The sequence below is a fragment of the Nyctibius grandis genome, chromosome 11, assembly GCF_013368605.1.
Source record: "Nyctibius grandis isolate bNycGra1 chromosome 11, bNycGra1.pri, whole genome shotgun sequence".
NCBI classification, from domain to species: domain Eukaryota; kingdom Metazoa; phylum Chordata; class Aves; order Nyctibiiformes; family Nyctibiidae; genus Nyctibius; species Nyctibius grandis.
The window spans coordinates 285,103-300,534 of NC_090668.1; the positions used below are offsets into that span (position 1 = coordinate 285,103).

Consider the following 15,432-nt stretch of genomic DNA (forward strand, 5'->3'; position numbering starts at 1 on the left):
ATCTCTGACGCGATGCTCGGGGTGCCCCAAGGCTCTCAGCACCCAAAGGTGTGCCCAGGAAGGCGCTCGGGGGAACGGCCAGAGACCCCGGGAGCTCCTGCGGCGTGGCACAGCGTGGCCGGCGGCAGTGCCGGTGCTGTTGGAGGCGCAGGGACGTGGCCGCGGTGCCGCAGCCCCAGCCGAGGATCACACCAAGCCCTGCTGGGCAGGGAGGAGGAGTTGCCTTTATTCAGAAGCCAAGCAGCCGCTAGCAGAGCGCAGCCGGCTGTGAGCCGTGCACCGCGTTAGGGATTGGGGAACCGCTCGGCACGGCCTCGGTGCTGCCGGATCCCACCTGCGCTGCCGGGCTCTGGCTGCCCGTCGGCTGCCTACGCCGCGTCCCTGCCTGAGGCTTTCTGGGCAGGTTTGGGGTAGGACCAGGTGCACACGACGTCGGTGAGGGCTGAGGGCAGGTAGCTGAGGGGGAGGTAGAGCAGCTTGGCGTCCCAGCCGGCGGAGTAGCGGGTGCGCGGGAAGCGGCTGGTCAGCGCGTGCTCCATGCAGTCCGTGACCAGCGTCAGGTTGGAGCTGCATCTCTTCTGCATCTTCCTCACCATCACCAAAGCTGCGGAGGCAGAAAGCGCCGGTCAGGCTGCCAGGCCCGGACCCACACGGCTCGGTGGGGTGAGGGGGCGGTGGGACACCCCGTGGGCCCAGGGATGTGCCTCGTGCCAGGAGAGAAGCAGCGTTGCTTCACCTTTCGGTGAGGTACTTACACTCCTTCAAGTAATTCTCCCCGTAACTCTCTCTGGTTTCCTCCGGGAGCTTCTCCCAGATGGAAAGATAATTACTCTCCAGGTTCTCGGCATTGCTGATCAGTGTCTTGAAGTAGCCTGGCTCGATCACGCTGACCTTCACCCCGAAGTCGCGCATCTCAATCCTAGAAGGGATCGAGCCCCGAGGGATGCAGGAGCAACACCCGAGTGCGTCCGCCGCCCGCCGGCACGGCTGCGCGCGGGCACCGGCTCTCCGCGGGATGCGCAGCAGCCTTGTGCCGGGGGTACGGCGGGGATCCCGACCACCCCAGCGGACCCCGACCACCCCAGCAGACCCCGACCACCCCAGCGGACCCCACGCCAGCCCCGGCACGTGTCCAAGGTGGCACGTGAGCAAACAGCTGCTGAGCCTGGACGGGGCCAAGGCAAACCTGGGGACCAGGGGCTATTGCCCGCAGGGTCCAGGACAGGGACAAGGTCCGACGGGCAAGGCTCGGTGCCGGGCAGGTGGTGCCGGCAGGCGTGGCCACAGGCTCCGCCACTGGGAAGTCACGAGGCGAGGAATGAAATCAAAGCTCTGCCAAGTCCCCCACCCTCCCTCGCCCCAGGCTGGCTGGAAGCAGGGCAGAGGCTGCCAGCGGCAGGGGAGGGTCCCCCAGGCAGGAATCCCTGAGCTGTAGCACAAGGTGTCCTGATGTGCTCCACGTGTGGAGCGTCCCTGCAGCCCCCCCACCCGCGTGTCAGCTGAACCCAACACCAGCTCCACCAGCCAAAGCCCGGAAAAGCGAACTGGGAAATGAGGGGTGGCGTCTGCCGCGCCGGGCTTACCGGAGGCTGTCGGAGAAGGCCTCCACGCCGAACTTGGAGATGCAGTACCCCCCGCCGAAGAAGGAGAGGCGGCCCATCACGCTGGCCACGTTGACCACCCGGCCCCGCGCCTGCCGCACCAGGGGCAGGAGGCTCAGCGTCACCTCGATGAGGCCGACCAGGTTGACGTCCAGCACCTTGACGAAGTCGTCCTTGGTCAGCCACTCGTTGGGGGCGGTGGGGATGGCGATCCCCGCGTTGTTCACCAGCCCCCAGAGCCCTGGGGAAGGGGGACGAGGTGACCAGGGCTGCCCCCCTGCCCACGGCCCCTCTCCGGCACAGGTCAGCAGAGCAGTGGGAGGGCCGGCGGAGGAGACAGTGGGGACAACGATGGGGGCGGCCGCCCCGTCCTACCTCGGTCACCCACACACTCCCGGACCCAGGCGGTGGCGGCGGCGATGCTCCGGCTGGAGGTGACGTCCAGGAGGACGGTCTGCAGCCGCGGCGAGGCGGCCGCCCGCAGCCGCGCGGCCCCCGTTTCGGTGAGGCAGGCGGCCAGCACCCGCAGCCCCCGCGCCTCCAGCTGCCGCGCCAGCAGGTTCCCGAAGCCGCTGTCGCAGCCCGTGATCAGCACGTACTTCTCCGAGAGCCCCGGCACCGTCTGCCGCTCCCGGTGCCAGCGCCGCAGCAGGAACAGCCCCGCCAGTACCGCCACCAGGTACAGCCACATCCTCGGGCACCGGCACCGGGAGAGGGACTGGGAGCAGCTCCGGGACCACGAGCGGCTCCGGGAGCGCTGCGGGGGCGGCAGCTGAGCGGCTCCGGCCCGAACTTGCTCCGGTCAATGATTAATTACCGTGGCCTCAGGCTCGGGAGTGGCTCGGGGGTGGCGACCGCGGAGGGTGTCGGGGCCGGCGGCACTACCGGGTGCGGGCGCGGCTGCGCTCCCCGCCCCGTCCTGCCCGTCCCAGGCCCGGTGCCACGGCCTGGATCCCGCCGGGCGATCGGCTCCGGGACTGCGGGCTCGGTCCCGGGACTCCGCTCCCGCGTGCAGCCGCCGGGTCGGGTCCGGTCGCGGCAGCCGAGGGATCGTTCCCCCGGAGCGGGGCAGCGCCCGGGGCCTCCCGCACCCTCCTGCCGCCTCGGCCCCCCCCGGTACTTTGCCCTCCCCCGCCCCGTCCCGCCCCGGGGCCGGACTACAGCTCCCGGCGGCCCCCGGGCGCCCATCCCCGCCGCCTCCCGCCCGCCATGGCGCGGTTCGAGCCGGCGGCGCTGCCCGAGCTGCTCCCGGTCTTCTACCGGCGGCTCTTCCCACACGGCGCCTACGGCCGCTGGCTCGGCTACGGCGGCGGTGAGGGGGGGCCGCGGTACCGGGGCCCGGGGGGGTCCCGGGGGCGCTGGGCGGGCGGCGGGAGGATGCGCTGAGCGGGGCCCGGGGGGAGCAGGGGATGGGGGGGGCCCCGAGGGGGGCTCGGAGTGCGGTGAGGGGCTGGGGGGGACCCGCGGGAGGGGGCTGGACCCCCCCGCGCCCCCCAACCCGCCGCGCCCCCGCAGTGGTGAAGAACTACTTCCAGCTGCGGGAATTCTCCTTCACGCTGCGGGACGACGTGTACGTGCGGTTCCAGTCCTTCGACAGCCCCCGCGAGCTGGAGCGGGAGCTGCAGAGGACCAGCCCCTACAAGATCGACATCGGCGCCGTCTACTCCCACCGCGTGAGTCCCGCACCCCCCCCCCCCGCCACGCACCCCACGGGGGGACGCAGCCCCCGGCTCGCGGGGTCCCCGCTGAGCCCGTCCCGCCCCGCAGCCCAACCAGCACAACACGGTGCACCTGGGCGCCTTCCAGCCGCAGGAGAAGGAGCTGGTCTTCGACATCGACATGACGGACTACGACGACGTCCGCACGTGCTGCAGGTTCCCGGGGGCGTTCGCGGCACGGGGAGGCTGGGAGGGGGTGCGGGGGCGCGGGGCGGCAGCCTGACCGGCCACGCTCTGCCTCCAGCTCGGCCGACATCTGCTCCAAGTGCTGGACCCTGATGACCATCGCCGTGCGCGTCATCGACCGCGCGCTCGTGGGTGAGGGTCTCGGGGACCCGCACGGCCCCTGTCCCTCCTCGTGCAGACCACGCTGTGCCCCACAGCAGCGCCCAGACCCCAAAGGGAGGGCCTGGGGCAGCACTCCCATGGGGCTGGGGGGGGCAGGCGCCGGTGCCCAGCGGGGTTTGCCCAGCGGGTTTGCAGCGGGCGCCGCAGCCCGTCCCGCCACGCGCCCCCCAGCCCGGCCGTTCCCCCCGCAGAGGACCTGGGCGTGAGGCATCGCCTGTGGGTGTACTCGGGCCGGAGGGGTGTCCACTGCTGGGTGTGCGACGACGCGGTGCGGAAGTGGTCCCCGGCGCTGCGGGCGGCTGCTGTGGAGTACCTGAGCCTGGTGAAGGTGGGTGCGTGGGGGGCCGGGCACCCCCTGCCCGTGCCCCCCGGCTGACCGCTCCTGTCCCCCCAGGGTGGAGCGGAGACAGTGAAGAAGGTGAACCTCTCCGAGCCCGTCCACCCCTTCATCAGGTCGGTGGGGACCCCCTCGCCCTGCCCCCTGCAGCCACCGGCTGTGGGTCTGAGCCTCTCCCCGCTCCTCGCAGGCAGTCGGTCGCCGTGGTGGAGAAGTACTTCGAGGCGTACGCGCTGGTGGGCCAGGACATCCTGGGCAGCCCCGAGAGCTGGAACAAGGTGCTGGCCCTCATCCCGGAGGATATCCTTCCCGCGGTGCCGTTGGCGCTGTGCCAGGTCAGAGGGAGGGTCGGCACGGGGGGAGCGGGGTCGGTGGTGTCCACGATCAGCCTTGACCACCGGCCACAGCACCGCGAGCCGCTGCAGGGCGACTTCCCCAGGAAGCGGGACTCGGTGCAGCGCTGGGAGCTGCTGAAGGGCAGGATGGAGCGGACGCGGGTGAGTGGCCGTGGAGCTGCCCCGGGCGGGGGGTCGGGTGCCGCCACCCCCCTGCTGCCCCTGACCGGCCTGTCCCGCAGCGGGCAGCAGCGACCGGGAGGGGCACAGCGTGCTTCGCCGACTGGGAGGTGATGCTGCAGTACTGCTTCCCCCGCCTCGACATCAACGTCAGCAAAGGCGTCGGGCACCTGCTGAAGAGCCCCTTCAGCGTCCACCCCAAAACCGGTGGGTCTGGCGGCCTGCGGGGCCGGCGCCCCACGGGGACCCCCGGGACCGGGCACCCCCGGCAGTGACTCCCCGCTCTTGCAGGGCGCATTTCGGTGCCGCTGGATCTGCAGAGACTGGACCAGTTCGACCCGTTCGCTGTCCCCACCATCAGGTACGTGAGCGGGGCTGGCGGCACGGGGAGTCCCGGCTGTGCCGGCAGCCCCCCGCCACGTCCCCCCATCTCCCGCAGCTCCCTGTGCCAGGAGCTGGACGCAGCTGGCGACGATGGGGAGCAGGAGGACGGCGGGGAGACGGAGCCGAAGCGCCGTGCGCGGGGTGAGTGGGGCCGGGGTGTGGGGGGGTCCCCACCGCCTGCCCCCGCTCCTGCTCAGCTCCCCGAATCCCCCAGACTACAAGAAGACGAGCCTGGCGCCCTACGTGCGGGTCTTCGAGCAGTTCGTGGAGGAGATGGAGCGTGCCCGGGGGGGAGAGCTGCTCCGGAGGAGCGGTGAGTGCCGGGCAGGGCCGCAGCCGGTGTGGGGACCCCGAGGCGGGGGGACCCCCTGGCTCCGAGAAACGGCTCTTGTTGTTCTGTGAAACTTCCCCTTTCTCCTCCTCGCAGACCTGCAGGGAGACTTCTGAGGCCTCACTGCCGGGGGCCGCGGTGGCAGCCCCCGTCCTTGCCGCAGGGCCGCCGAGGGACCGACTGCCATCGCCACCTCCGCCATCGCCACCTCCGCCGGCCGCGGGGGACGCGGTGCCTTGGCGCAGGCCGCGGCCGAACCGCGCCGGCTCCCTGCCCCGCTCCCTGCGGGCCCTGCGCGGGCCCGTCCCAACTTTTGTACTTTTTCTACGCAAAGAACATTAAACGTCTCCGTCACCCGCGTGCCTGCGCCCCGGGACGCGCCGAGGCGGGAGGGGGCCAGTCTGCGTCCCGTCCCCGCGGGGGGGACCCGGGGCCGCGGGGCTGCTGACCCCCGCACCCCTGCCCACGGGGTCCCTGGGGGCACCCGGGGGTCCCTGCCCCGCAGCTGGGGCCAAGCCCCACGTTCGTGGCGTGGCAGCCCCGCAGCGGGAGGGGCCCCAGCTCCGTTTTCACGGCGGCCCTCCCGGCACCGCGGGGTCCCGGCCCGGACGGGGCCCGGAACGGCGGAGCGCGGCCGCTGGGGCGGGCGGATCGGGCGGGCGGCGGGCGCTGCCCCCTGCCCCGGAAGTGCTCGTCCTCCCGGAAGTCGCGCTTCCAGCTGCTCGGTCTCTTTCCGCCGCCATCTTGGTCCCCGCTCCCCGCACGGTGGGTCCCGTCGCCGCCATCCGCCGCCATCCGCCGCCGCGGGGGCCCGGGGCCGCCGCGGGGGCCGCCCGCCGCTCGCGGGCCGCGGCCGGGCCGGGAGGGAGGGAAGGGGGGGCGGCGGCGGCCCGGCTGAGGCCGCCGCTGGGGCCGTGGTGGCGCCGGGGAGGGCCGGCGGGGACGGCCCCGCGCACCAGGAAGGGGCCGCCCGCTCCGCGGAGGGGGAGGCGGCCGAGGCCCGGCGGGGGGCCCGGGCGGGACCGCGATCGTCCCGTGCCGTGCGGAGCCCGGGGTGGCCGGTACCGACCGGGCGGCTGAGCCGGCTTCGCAGAGCTGTCGGTACCGGGAGGCGGTCGGTGTCTGGGCAGCGGACGCGCGGGTGGCTTCGGGAAGGGCGAGTTCCCGGTGGCGGCGGCGGGGCCGTGCGGAGCCCCGGCGAGCCCGGGCCTGTTGGGTTCTGCCTCTCCCCAGAAATGCCCGGCGAAGCTACAGAAACCGTCCCGGCCACGGAGCAGGAGCTGCCGCAGCCGCAGGCGGAGACAGGTGAGGCCGGGGGGGGGTCGCGGCTGCGGGGGGCGGCAGGCTGGAGTGGGGGGGACGTGCGGGGGGTCTCCCCCTCGGCCCCGGGCCGAGTGTCATCTGCTTTGCCTGGGGGGCGGCTGCTCCTGTGTCGTTGTGCTGAGAGCGAGAGAAATCTGTGTCTGTTCTGTAGTTTCTCACCCAAAACCGTTTCCGTCCTGTCTGCAGGAAACGTGACTGAAGTCACGTCACTTGTTGCCCCTCGTGTCCCAAAATATTGGGGAGAGCGTTGTGTTACCCCCGCTCTGTGCCTTGTTTGTACATTTCTCTTACAGATTTGGGTGGGAATGGGAGGAAAATGGCCGTGGCCAGGTCGGGGGACGGTCGGGGACGTGTACAAACGTTAATAACCTCTTTGTGCTCTGGAGCTGGTCAGGGTTGGGAAGACGATGCCTGGCTCCGTGTCGGAGAGTCCCAGCGGGGCCGGGGAGCGTCGCTGCACCGGCCTCACGCCATGCCGGGGGCCGGCACCGGGCCCCGGGGCAGCTCAGAAGGGCCCAGGCGGGCAAGTGCGGACTCCCGTCCCGCCGCGGGGCAGGGGCCGGTCTCCAGCCTGCGCTGGGCCCCGCTGCGCTGCCCGTCTCCCTCGAGAGAGGGTGAGGTGTCGGTGGGGACGGGGAGGGAGCAGGGGCAGCTGGCCGGGACAGAGGAGCTTTCCGGAGAAGCTGCTCTCTGCGCGGCCTGTCCAGCCGAGGGCTCGGGGCCAGCTCGGCTCTTGGCAGCGGTCGTTGCTCCTTTTCGAGGCACAGCAGGTTCCCCGGAGCAGGAGGTGTCCTGGCACACTGACTCGTTGGCACGAGGCGTCGATGTCTGGCGCTGGCCGAGCTCTGCCCAGCTCCGGGCTGGTGCCTGTCCCCTCCCAGCACCCCGTGGGCCGGGGAAATGGGGCCTTAGAAGCACCGTCTGGGCCCCTGTTCTCGGGGCAGAGGAGGGGACGTCACCCACGGAGGCGGCGGCTGCGAGTTCCTCACACGTGTGGCGCGGCGAGGACCCGAGCCTGGGGCCCAGCCCCGATGGCAGCGTGGCAGAGGCTGGGCCGGGGCAGCGGGCGCCAGGCAGGGCCGGCGCGGTCGGGGGCCGGTGGGTGACCCGGGCAGGGCTGGAGGTGTCTGCAGCGGTGACAGCCGGTGCGTCGCGTGGCAGCGGGTCTGTCGCTCCCTTGGCGTGACGGGGTCTCTGAACCGGGCTGTGACTGGGGCTCCGCAGCTGTCGGTGTCTCCTCGGCAGTGGCCCGGCTGCGCGGCCCTCTCGGTCCCTCCCGGGACGTGCCGGGACACGCTGCCTCTGGGCCCGGGGCTGCCGCGGGGCGGGCGTGCGGCCGGGCCGGTTCTGCTCTCCCAACCGGCAGCGGGGCCGGTTACACCGGTCGTGCCGGCGCCGCCCCGCCTGGCTCACGGCCCTTCCCTGAGCTCGTCCCTTTGGTGGCCGAGGTTCGGGGCGGCGTTGGGGAGGGCCGGGATCGCTCCGGGCGCTCTCGGCGCTGGCCGGGGACCGGCACGTGCCGGGGGAGCCGCTGGCAGCGCTCTGGGTCTGCGGGACTTGCCTTAATGAACTGTTGTTCTCCCCGTCCAGCTCCAGCCGCCCTCCCTCCCGCAGCCCCTGCTCCTCCCGGCCCAGCGCCAGGTACCGGACCCTCCTCGTTAACACCGTGTGCCCATTAACCCGTTTGCTGTTCCGGTGGTTGCGGTTCCATTAACGCTAACAGCTCGCACGGGGAGCGCAGGTCACTGCACGGGAGCCCGGGGTCGGGGTCCCGTCCCCGTGGTGTGGGGGAGCCACGTCACCCCCAAGGGGCCGCCCGTGCGGGGCAGGGGCTGGAGGGAGGGGGCTGCCCCCGGCCACAGCCCTCCCGGGACAGTTGCACGTGCCAGCGTGTTAGATGGGACTTGTCCTCCCTGTACTCGGGTGGGGGCTTGTCCCCCCCCTGCTCCCGCCAGCCCGGGGGGCAGCGCTGGGGGCCTGGCCGGGCCTCCACGAAGGTTCTGGGAGCCCCTTTGGTGGGGGCAGAGCTGGCGGTGCAGCCTGGCCCCTGCGCCGGCCCCGCGGGTCTGGCTCGGGCTCTTTCTCCTGCCCCTGGTGCCCGTCGGCTGGCTGACGCGCTGGCGTGGCGCCCGGTGACACCGGCGCTGGTTTGTGGAGGCGGGCGAGCGTCCGGGCCCGTGTGGGACCCGGCAGGTCGGGCAGCCGGGCACAGAGGCGGGGAGGGACCGCGCTGGGCCGGTGCCTCCCCCGCCCTCCCCTCCCTCGCCCTCCTCACCCCTCCGCTCTCTTTCTCTCCTCCAGCTGCTCTCCGCGCTGCCCATTCCCCACCTCTGACTCTGTCTCCAGGCCCCGCAGGCCCGGCTCTCCCCGGGGAGCTGCCCGGCCCCCCGGCCCCCCTTTCCCCCACCGTGGTCCCAGCTGCGGCCATCCCCGTGTTCTCTGTCCCCCCCCAGCTCCCTGCCCTGGCTCTGCAGGTCCCGGTCACCCCTTCCCCTCCTCCAGCTCCGCAGTCCCCGGTGGGTTTTGCCGCCCCAGGATCTCCAGGGCCTGCCCCAGTTAGCCCAGTGTCTCCGGGACTCCCGGCCCCGGTGGCTCCTGCTCCTGCCGCAGTGGTGGTGGCCCCCCTGGCCCCCGCCGGGAGCCCCGGCTCTCCCCCCGCAGCTCTCGCCCCTCCTGTGGAAGCTGCCCCCTCCACTGCGGCCCAGGCCCCTCTCCCTGCGCCCGGGGCAGCCTCGGCAGCCCCAGCTCCTGCCCAGAGCCCCGGGGCAGCCCCGGCCGCTCTCCCGCCGCCCCCTTCCCTTCCCCTCGCCGCCCCCACTCTCCTGCCTGCTCCCCCTGCGCCTCCTGAGGCCGCAGCTTGTCCCCAGAGCCCGGGCTCTCCCCCTCTTCCCGCGGCAGCCCCTCTCTGTCCTGCCATGGCCCCGGCAGCACCGGTGTCCCCCGGCAGCCCTGCCTCTGCCCCGCTGGCTTCTGCGTCCGCCTCTCCCCAGGCCCCAGACCCTGACTCCCCCCTCTCCCCCCTCGCTCCTCCCCAGTGCCCGGCCCTGGCTGGTGCCACCTCTCCGCTCCTGGCTGCCCCGGTGGCCCTGGCCCCCTTGTCACCCCCTGCCCCGCTGGTGCCAGCTGGGCCGTCTCCTGGGAGTCCTGCTGCTGCCCCACAGGGCCCAGCGCCCACTGCTCCAGTCTCTCCACTGGTTCCAGTTGCTCCTGTTGCCAAGACCTGTCCCGTGGGCCCTGCCCCAGTGGCCCCAGCTGTGGGAGACCCAGTCCTCCCTCCTGGGAGCCCAGACCCTGGGGCAGCGCCCGCCGCTGCAGCAGCTCCCATCGCTCCTGCCCTCTCCAAACCCCCTCCGGGAGCTGCCCCGTCTCCCCCAGAGCCACCGGCAGCAGCTCCCGGTGCCGCACCAGCAGCGGCCACGGCAGCTTTGGGCAAAGCAGCCCCGGCGAGCCCCGTCTCCCTGCCGGCAGCCCCTGTGCCTGCTGCCCCCTTGGCCCCTGCCAGCTCCCCGCCTGTCACACCGGCGGGGGCAGCTCCAGCCGCCCCTCCTGCAGCCAAAGCGGCACCTGCGAGCCCCGGCACTGCCCCGGCTTCTCCCTCTGCCCCAGCTCTTGCAGCCCCACCAGCTCCGGCTGCCCCTTCTGCAGCCAAATCACCCCCCGTGAGCCCCGTCACTGCCCCGACTTCTCCCCCTGCCCCTGCTGCACCAGCCATGGCAGCTCCTTCAGCGCCGGCTGCCCCTCCTGCAGCCACATCACCTCCTGCGAGCCCCGTCGCTGCTCCATCTGCCCCCTTGGCCCCTGTCACACCGGCGGGGGCAGCTCCAGCCGCCCCTCCTGCAGCCAAAGAGGCACCTGCGAGCCCCAGCACTGCCCCGGCTTCTCCCCCTGCCCCTGCTGCCCCAGCTCCTGCAGCCCCACCAGCTCCGGCTGCCCCTCCTGCAGCCAAGTCACCCCCTGTGAGCCCTGTCACTGCCCCATCTGCCCCCCCTGCCCCTGTCACACCGGCAGTGGCAGCTCCAGCCGCCCCTCCTGCGGCCAAATCACCACCTTTGAGCGCTGTCACTGCCCCGACTTCTCCCTGTGCTGCTGCTGCCCCAGCTCCTGCAGCCCCACCAGCGCCAGCTGCCCCCCCTGCAGCCAAATCACCCCCTGTGAGCCCCGTCACTGCCCCAACTCCTGTCCCTGCTGCACCGGCCACGGCAGCTCCTTCAGCGCCGGCTGCCCCTCCTGCAGCCACATCACCGCCTGCGAGCCCCGTCGCTGCTCCATCTGCCCCCTCTGCCCCTGACAGCTCCCCGCCTGTCACACCGGCGGGGGCAGCTCCAGCCGCCCCTCCTGCGGCCAAAGAGGCACCTGCGAGCCCCGGCACTGCCCCGGCTTCTCCCTCTGTCCCAGCTCTTGCAGCCCCACCAGCTCCGGCTGCCCCTCCTGCAGCCAAATCACCCCCCGTGAGCCCTGTCACTGCCCCAACTTCTCCCCCTGCCCCTGCTGCACCAGCCATGGCAGCTCCTTCAGCTCCGGCTGCCCCTCCTGCAGCCAAGTCACCTGCTGTGAGCCCTGTCACTGCCCCATCTGCCCCCTCTGCCCCTGTCACACCGTCGGGGGCAGCTCCAGCCGCCCCTCCTGCGGCCAAAGAGGCACCTGCGAGCCCCGGCACTGCCCCGGCTTCTCCCTCTGCCCCAGCTCCTTCAGCGCCGGCTGCCCCTCCTGCAACCAAATCACCCCCTGTGAGCCCCGTCACTGCCCCATCTGCCCCCTCTGCCCCTGCCACACCGGCGGGGGCAGCTCCAGCCACCGCTGCAGCCAAAAAGCCTGCCAAGAGCAGCCCTGCCGCTGCCCCGCCGGCTCCCCCGGCCCCTGCCGCTCCTGTGCCGGTGGCTTCCCCGGCTCCAGCTGCCCCTGCTGCTGCCAAGGCACCTCCCAAGAGCCCTCCCGCAGCCACCCCCCTGGCAGCCAAAGCGGCTCCCGAGAGCCGCCCAGCACCCGGCACGCTGGCTCCAGGCCCAGCTGCCCCAGCCCCGGGGGTTCGTGGTGCCCCCCCCGGCGCCATCGGCCGGTAGCGCTGCCCCTGCTGCCCCGACAGCAGAAGCTGGCCCTCCTGGCTCTGCGCTGCCGGGGAGCCTCCCTCCGCCCGCCCCTCCTGCCCCGAGCGCTCCCCCCGCCAAGAAGCAGACCCCTCCCAGCAAGGCCGCCAAGCTGGCCCCCCGCGCGCCCCCGTCCAAGCTCCCCTCCAAGGCCCCGGCCCCCGTCAGCGCTGCCATCGACGACGACGAGCTGCCGCCTCTGATCCCCCCCGAGCTGCCCGCCGCCGAGCCGCCGGCGCAGCCCATCCTGGTGGACCTCTCCCCCCGAGCAGCCGCGGCCCCCGCCGAGGCCCCTGCTCCTCCGGCTCAGCCTGGCCTGAAGAACGACAAGGGTATTTGCCGCCGCGGTTTGCCGTGTGCATGGCGTGTCGCTGGCTGCCCACCGGCTACTAACCCGCGGAGGGGCCCCGGCGCCCCCGCGTCGCTTGGTGTGTTGGTCTGGAGAAGCGGCCTGAGCCATGCCGGACCGAGCCGCTCCTGCCCGAGCCGCCCCCGGCCACGGGATCGGGCAGGTCAGGGCTCGGCACGGTCCAGCGCCAGCGGGTCGGGTCACTAACGCGCGTTCTCGGGCACGGAGCACGGTGTGGCTTGTGGCGTGGGCGTCGCGGCTGTTGCCTGAGCTGGATTCACGCTGAGACTCCGGGAAGAGCTGCCACGTGCTTGTACCCTGTTGTGTGTGTCTGGCGTCCACCGTGGTTTGCCCCGTGGCCCCGCCAGCGCAGGGGAGCTGTGGGCAGAGCTGGGGCCAAAATGGGCCCGTCCCCGCGCCCGGGGAAACTCCTTCACCTGCCTGAGCCGCCGGGATCCCCCGGGCGCGCGCCGACAGCCTGCCGCGAGCTTTGCCATGGGCTCCCGTGGGCAAGAGGCCCCTTCCCAGGACTGACCCCAGGTAATGGCTGCACGAGAGGGCGTCGCGGTCGCCCTCTGGCCTCCTCCAAGTCTGGAGATGCCTGGCTCTGCTTCCCTCGCTCCCGCGTGGTCGGACGCGGCTGTGCCATGGTTCACGAGCTGATGGCAGCACTGCAGCGGTGGCTGGCAGCCCCCGGAGCCCCCTGGCGCCATGGCTCTCAGGGCCTGGCACAGAGGCCGGCCTGGCACAGAGGCCAGCCTGGGCACCCAAAGGTGCTGGTCCTGGTGGGGGTTTCAAGGTAATTGTCCCCTGTAGCGAAGCCACGGGAAGGCGAGGCGGGTCTGAGCTGTGCTGTGGGGCTGCGCCGTGGTGAGCCCGGCTTCACGCTGCCCGAGGGGACCGAGGGAGCCCCTGTCAGTGCCGTGCCTCACCCGGGGGGAGTGCGTCAGGCTGGGGACCCCCCTGGGGACCCGGCGTTCCGGCACCAGCCTCCAGGCACCCGCGGTGCTCTGGCATCCGACTGCCACTACGGTGCGAGCGCTCGGGAGAGGCGATGCTCTGGTGCCAGCCGCTGCTGATGGCGCTGGGGGCTGCCAAGAGCTCCTTCCACCCTAACCGTGCTGGCTGGAAACCGTGTCAGCACCCAGAGCCCCCAGCAGCGCTCGAAGCACGTGTGTGGTGCTTTGGTCTTGCTCTGTCCCCTGGATCTACCCGGAAAAAGCGGCGTGTGTGTTTCTGTAGGGTCCGGAACAGAGTCTGACAGCGATGAATCCGTACCAGAGCTCGAAGAGCAAGACTCCACACAGGCCACGACACAGCAGGCACAGGTAGGGCGGGCGGCACGTGCCGGTGCGTCCCTGCGCCGGGCAGCGGCGGAGCAGGACCCCTGCTGGTGCTGGCCGCCGCCGCCTCGGGATTCTCACGGCTCTCCCTCGTTTTCTCTCCTTGCAGCTCGCAGCAGCAGCTGAGATAGATGAGGAACCCGTTAGCAAAGCAAAACAGAGCCGGAGTGAAAAGAAAGCACGGAAGGTGAGGTGGGACGGCCCAAACCTGCGCGCAGCGAACAGCCCGCGGGCGGCTGAGCTTTGCCCCGGGGTCTGCGTGGTGTCCCCCAGCGCTGGGGTCCTCACCCCATAAGCCCTGCTCGGGGCCGCAGCTCCTCACCTCCCGCCCCCGTGGCAGCAGCCGGGCGCTCGGGAGCCGAGAGGGGTTTGTGTGACTTTGTGCCCTTGTCAGGGCCCAGGCAGGGGGACGCCCCCTCACAGGCAAAATCCTTGGGCTGGGGGTCGTGCGGTGGATCTCCCCAGTCCTGGGAGCAGAGTTCCCTCGCAGGCTCCCTGCCGCTCTGCAGCCACAAAGTGCACATCCCAGTTGTGTGAGTGCAGCCGCCGCTGGAGCCGGGGCTCCGGAGGGCGGACGAGCGGGCGCACCTTCCACGGGCCGGGCTGTCTCCGGGGCTCTCCTTCCCCTCGCTGACCTTCTCTCGTGTTTTCAGGCAATGTCTAAGCTGGGCCTTCGCCAGGTGACGGGAGTAACCAGAGTCACCATCCGGAAATCTAAGAACATCCTCTTTGTCATCACAAAGCCAGACGTGTACAAGAGCCCCGCGTCAGACACCTACATAGTGTTCGGCGAAGCGAAGGTGAGCTGATGGGCGGTGTCCGGCAGCCGCGCTGGCGGCAGTGGGGCGGCAGGCCACTGCCTCAGGGTTCCTCCTTGCCACCTGCGTGCCGTGGCTGCCGCCGGCGGGTCCCCGCCGCTGTGTGTCCCCAAGGGATGCGGGCAGGCCTGGGGTCCGCGCTGAAGGCCGGCTGCCCGGCTGGGCAGCTCTGAGCCCGCGTGCTGACGTCCTGCTCTGCGCAGAGCGGCCTCGCTTACGCTTCTTCCCTCCTCCAGATCGAAGACCTGTCCCAGCAGGCCCAGCTGGCCGCTGCCGAAAAGTTCAAAGTGCAAGGAGAAGCCGTGTCAAACATCCAGGAAAACACACAGACGCCCACCGTGCAGGAGGAGAGCGAGGAAGAGGAGGTACGGCGTCCGCGGCCTGTCCCCGCGGGGCTGGGCCGGCCACGGAGCCTGCGGAGCTTGTGTTCAGACCCCGTGGTTCTCTTTCCTTCATCCACTATTCCACCGTGACAGCAAAGGGAGAGCGCAGGGTCCTTCCCCTGGAGGGTCTGGCCCCGGCGCTGCCAGGGGACTGTCCCCAGGGCTGGGCAGGAGCGGGAGCCGCCGCAATCGAGACAACCCCGTTTTCCTGTGCCAGGCGCGGAGCGAGCCGTGCGTGGGGCTGGCGTGAACCCCGGCTCTGTCTCCTTCAGGTTGACGAAACCGGCGTCGAGGTGAAAGACATTGAGCTGGTGATGTCGCAGGCGAACGTGTCGCGAGCGAAGGCGGTCCGTGCCCTGAAGAACAACAGTAACGACATTGTAAATGCGATAATGGTGAGTGCCCGCGGCGCCGGGGCGGAGGGAGAGGGGGGACGTCCCTGGGGGGAGCGTGCAGCACGTGGCTCCCCGCAGCCGCGGTACCGGATCCCTCCGTGTCGGGGCCGGGCTGGGGGGCTCCGTGCCGCCGGCGAGGCTGGCTCCTAACGCGCCTTTCTCACCGCAGGAGTTGACGATGTAGCTGCCAGAGGGAGGAGCCTTTTTTGGTCTTTCAGAGAAGAGTAAAATGGAACTAAATTTAAAATTTGTACTATTTCTATCAATTAATAAAAATTGTGGCTTATTGTTGGTGAAACATGTTCTGCTCCGTGTTGGCTTTGCTGCCCTCCCCTCCCTGGTGGCCGAGGTCCCAGGGTGGAGCCTTCCTCCCGGGAAGATCTCAGCCCCGATACCCCGTCCTGGCCCGGCGCAGCGGAAGAGCACCTGCCCGTCCCCTCGTTTCCTTCCCGTCCCAAAGGTCAGCGGGCGGCAGCCCCAGAGCGGGCACCGCGCCTGGGCCG

General features: G+C 71.6%; 3 protein-coding genes across 5 annotated transcripts; 2 read left to right on the top strand and 1 right to left on the bottom strand.

The window, feature by feature from the left end:
* Positions 1 to 202: 202 nt before the first annotated feature.
* LOC137668535 (retinol dehydrogenase 16-like) lies at positions 203 to 2,722 on the bottom strand. Its single transcript, XM_068410123.1, has 4 exons — positions 1,977 to 2,722; positions 1,584 to 1,842; positions 756 to 919; positions 203 to 604 (listed from the first exon to the last, which is right to left on the bottom strand). Exons 1-4 carry the CDS (start codon positions 2,290 to 2,292, stop codon positions 369 to 371), a joined length of 975 nt encoding a protein of 324 aa, XP_068266224.1. The 5' UTR covers positions 2,293 to 2,722; the 3' UTR covers positions 203 to 368.
* An 81-nt stretch (positions 2,723 to 2,803) lies between these two features.
* Positions 2,804 to 5,563, top strand: PRIM1 (DNA primase subunit 1). The gene is made up of 12 exons (XM_068410122.1): positions 2,804 to 2,913; positions 3,117 to 3,274; positions 3,369 to 3,475; positions 3,564 to 3,637; positions 3,859 to 3,995; positions 4,062 to 4,120; positions 4,195 to 4,501; positions 4,582 to 4,726; positions 4,811 to 4,880; positions 4,959 to 5,044; positions 5,118 to 5,216; positions 5,331 to 5,563. Exons 1-12 carry the CDS (start codon positions 2,811 to 2,813, stop codon positions 5,348 to 5,350), a joined length of 1,365 nt encoding a protein of 454 aa, XP_068266223.1. The 5' UTR covers positions 2,804 to 2,810; the 3' UTR covers positions 5,351 to 5,563.
* Positions 5,564 to 5,926: 363 nt separating this feature from the next.
* NACA (nascent polypeptide associated complex subunit alpha) lies at positions 5,927 to 15,227 on the top strand. Of its 3 annotated transcripts, XM_068409841.1 has the most exons (8): positions 5,927 to 5,999; positions 6,468 to 6,539; positions 13,233 to 13,318; positions 13,443 to 13,520; positions 13,987 to 14,133; positions 14,388 to 14,516; positions 14,807 to 14,929; positions 15,099 to 15,227. In XM_068409841.1, exons 2-8 carry the CDS (start codon positions 6,470 to 6,472, stop codon positions 15,111 to 15,113), a joined length of 648 nt encoding a protein of 215 aa, XP_068265942.1. In that variant the 5' UTR covers positions 5,927 to 5,999; positions 6,468 to 6,469; the 3' UTR covers positions 15,114 to 15,227. The 3 variants fall into 3 exon arrangements, with proteins under 3 accessions (XP_068265942.1, XP_068265940.1, XP_068265941.1); XM_068409839.1 differs by lacking the exons at positions 13,233 to 13,318; positions 13,443 to 13,520; positions 13,987 to 14,133; ... (1 more) ...; positions 14,807 to 14,929; positions 15,099 to 15,227 and adding exons at positions 8,148 to 8,198; positions 8,859 to 11,703; XM_068409840.1 differs by lacking the exons at positions 13,233 to 13,318; positions 13,443 to 13,520; positions 13,987 to 14,133; ... (1 more) ...; positions 14,807 to 14,929; positions 15,099 to 15,227 and adding an exon at positions 8,859 to 11,703.
* The last annotated feature ends 205 nt before the right edge of the window (positions 15,228 to 15,432 follow it).

Bases quoted from the DNA above. Each gene is read 5' to 3' on its own strand.
- LOC137668535 (XM_068410123.1), bottom strand. From the start codon at position 2,292: ATGTGGCTGTACCTGGTGGCGGTACTGGCGGGGCTGTTCCTGCTGCGG. The intron at 1,843-1,976 runs GTAGGACGGGGC...CCCCTTCCCCAG, and splicing joins GGAGTGTGTGGGTGACCGAG to GGCTCTGGGGGCTGGTGAAC. The intron at 920-1,583 runs GTAAGCCCGGCG...GATCCCTTCTAG, and splicing joins GCCTTCTCCGACAGCCTCCG to GATTGAGATGCGCGACTTCG.
- PRIM1 (XM_068410122.1), top strand. From the start codon at position 2,811: ATGGCGCGGTTCGAGCCGGCGGCGCTGCCCGAGCTGCTCCCGGTCTTC. The intron at 2,914-3,116 runs GTGAGGGGGGGC...GCGCCCCCGCAG, and splicing joins CTGGCTCGGCTACGGCGGCG to TGGTGAAGAACTACTTCCAG. The intron at 3,638-3,858 runs GTGAGGGTCTCG...TTCCCCCCGCAG, and splicing joins CATCGACCGCGCGCTCGTGG to AGGACCTGGGCGTGAGGCAT.
- NACA (XM_068409839.1), top strand. From the start codon at position 6,470: ATGCCCGGCGAAGCTACAGAAACCGTCCCGGCCACGGAGCAGGAGCTG. The intron at 6,540-8,147 runs GTGAGGCCGGGG...CTCCCCGTCCAG, and splicing joins GCAGCCGCAGGCGGAGACAG to CTCCAGCCGCCCTCCCTCCC. The intron at 8,199-8,858 runs GTACCGGACCCT...TCTCTCCTCCAG, and splicing joins TCCTCCCGGCCCAGCGCCAG to CTGCTCTCCGCGCTGCCCAT.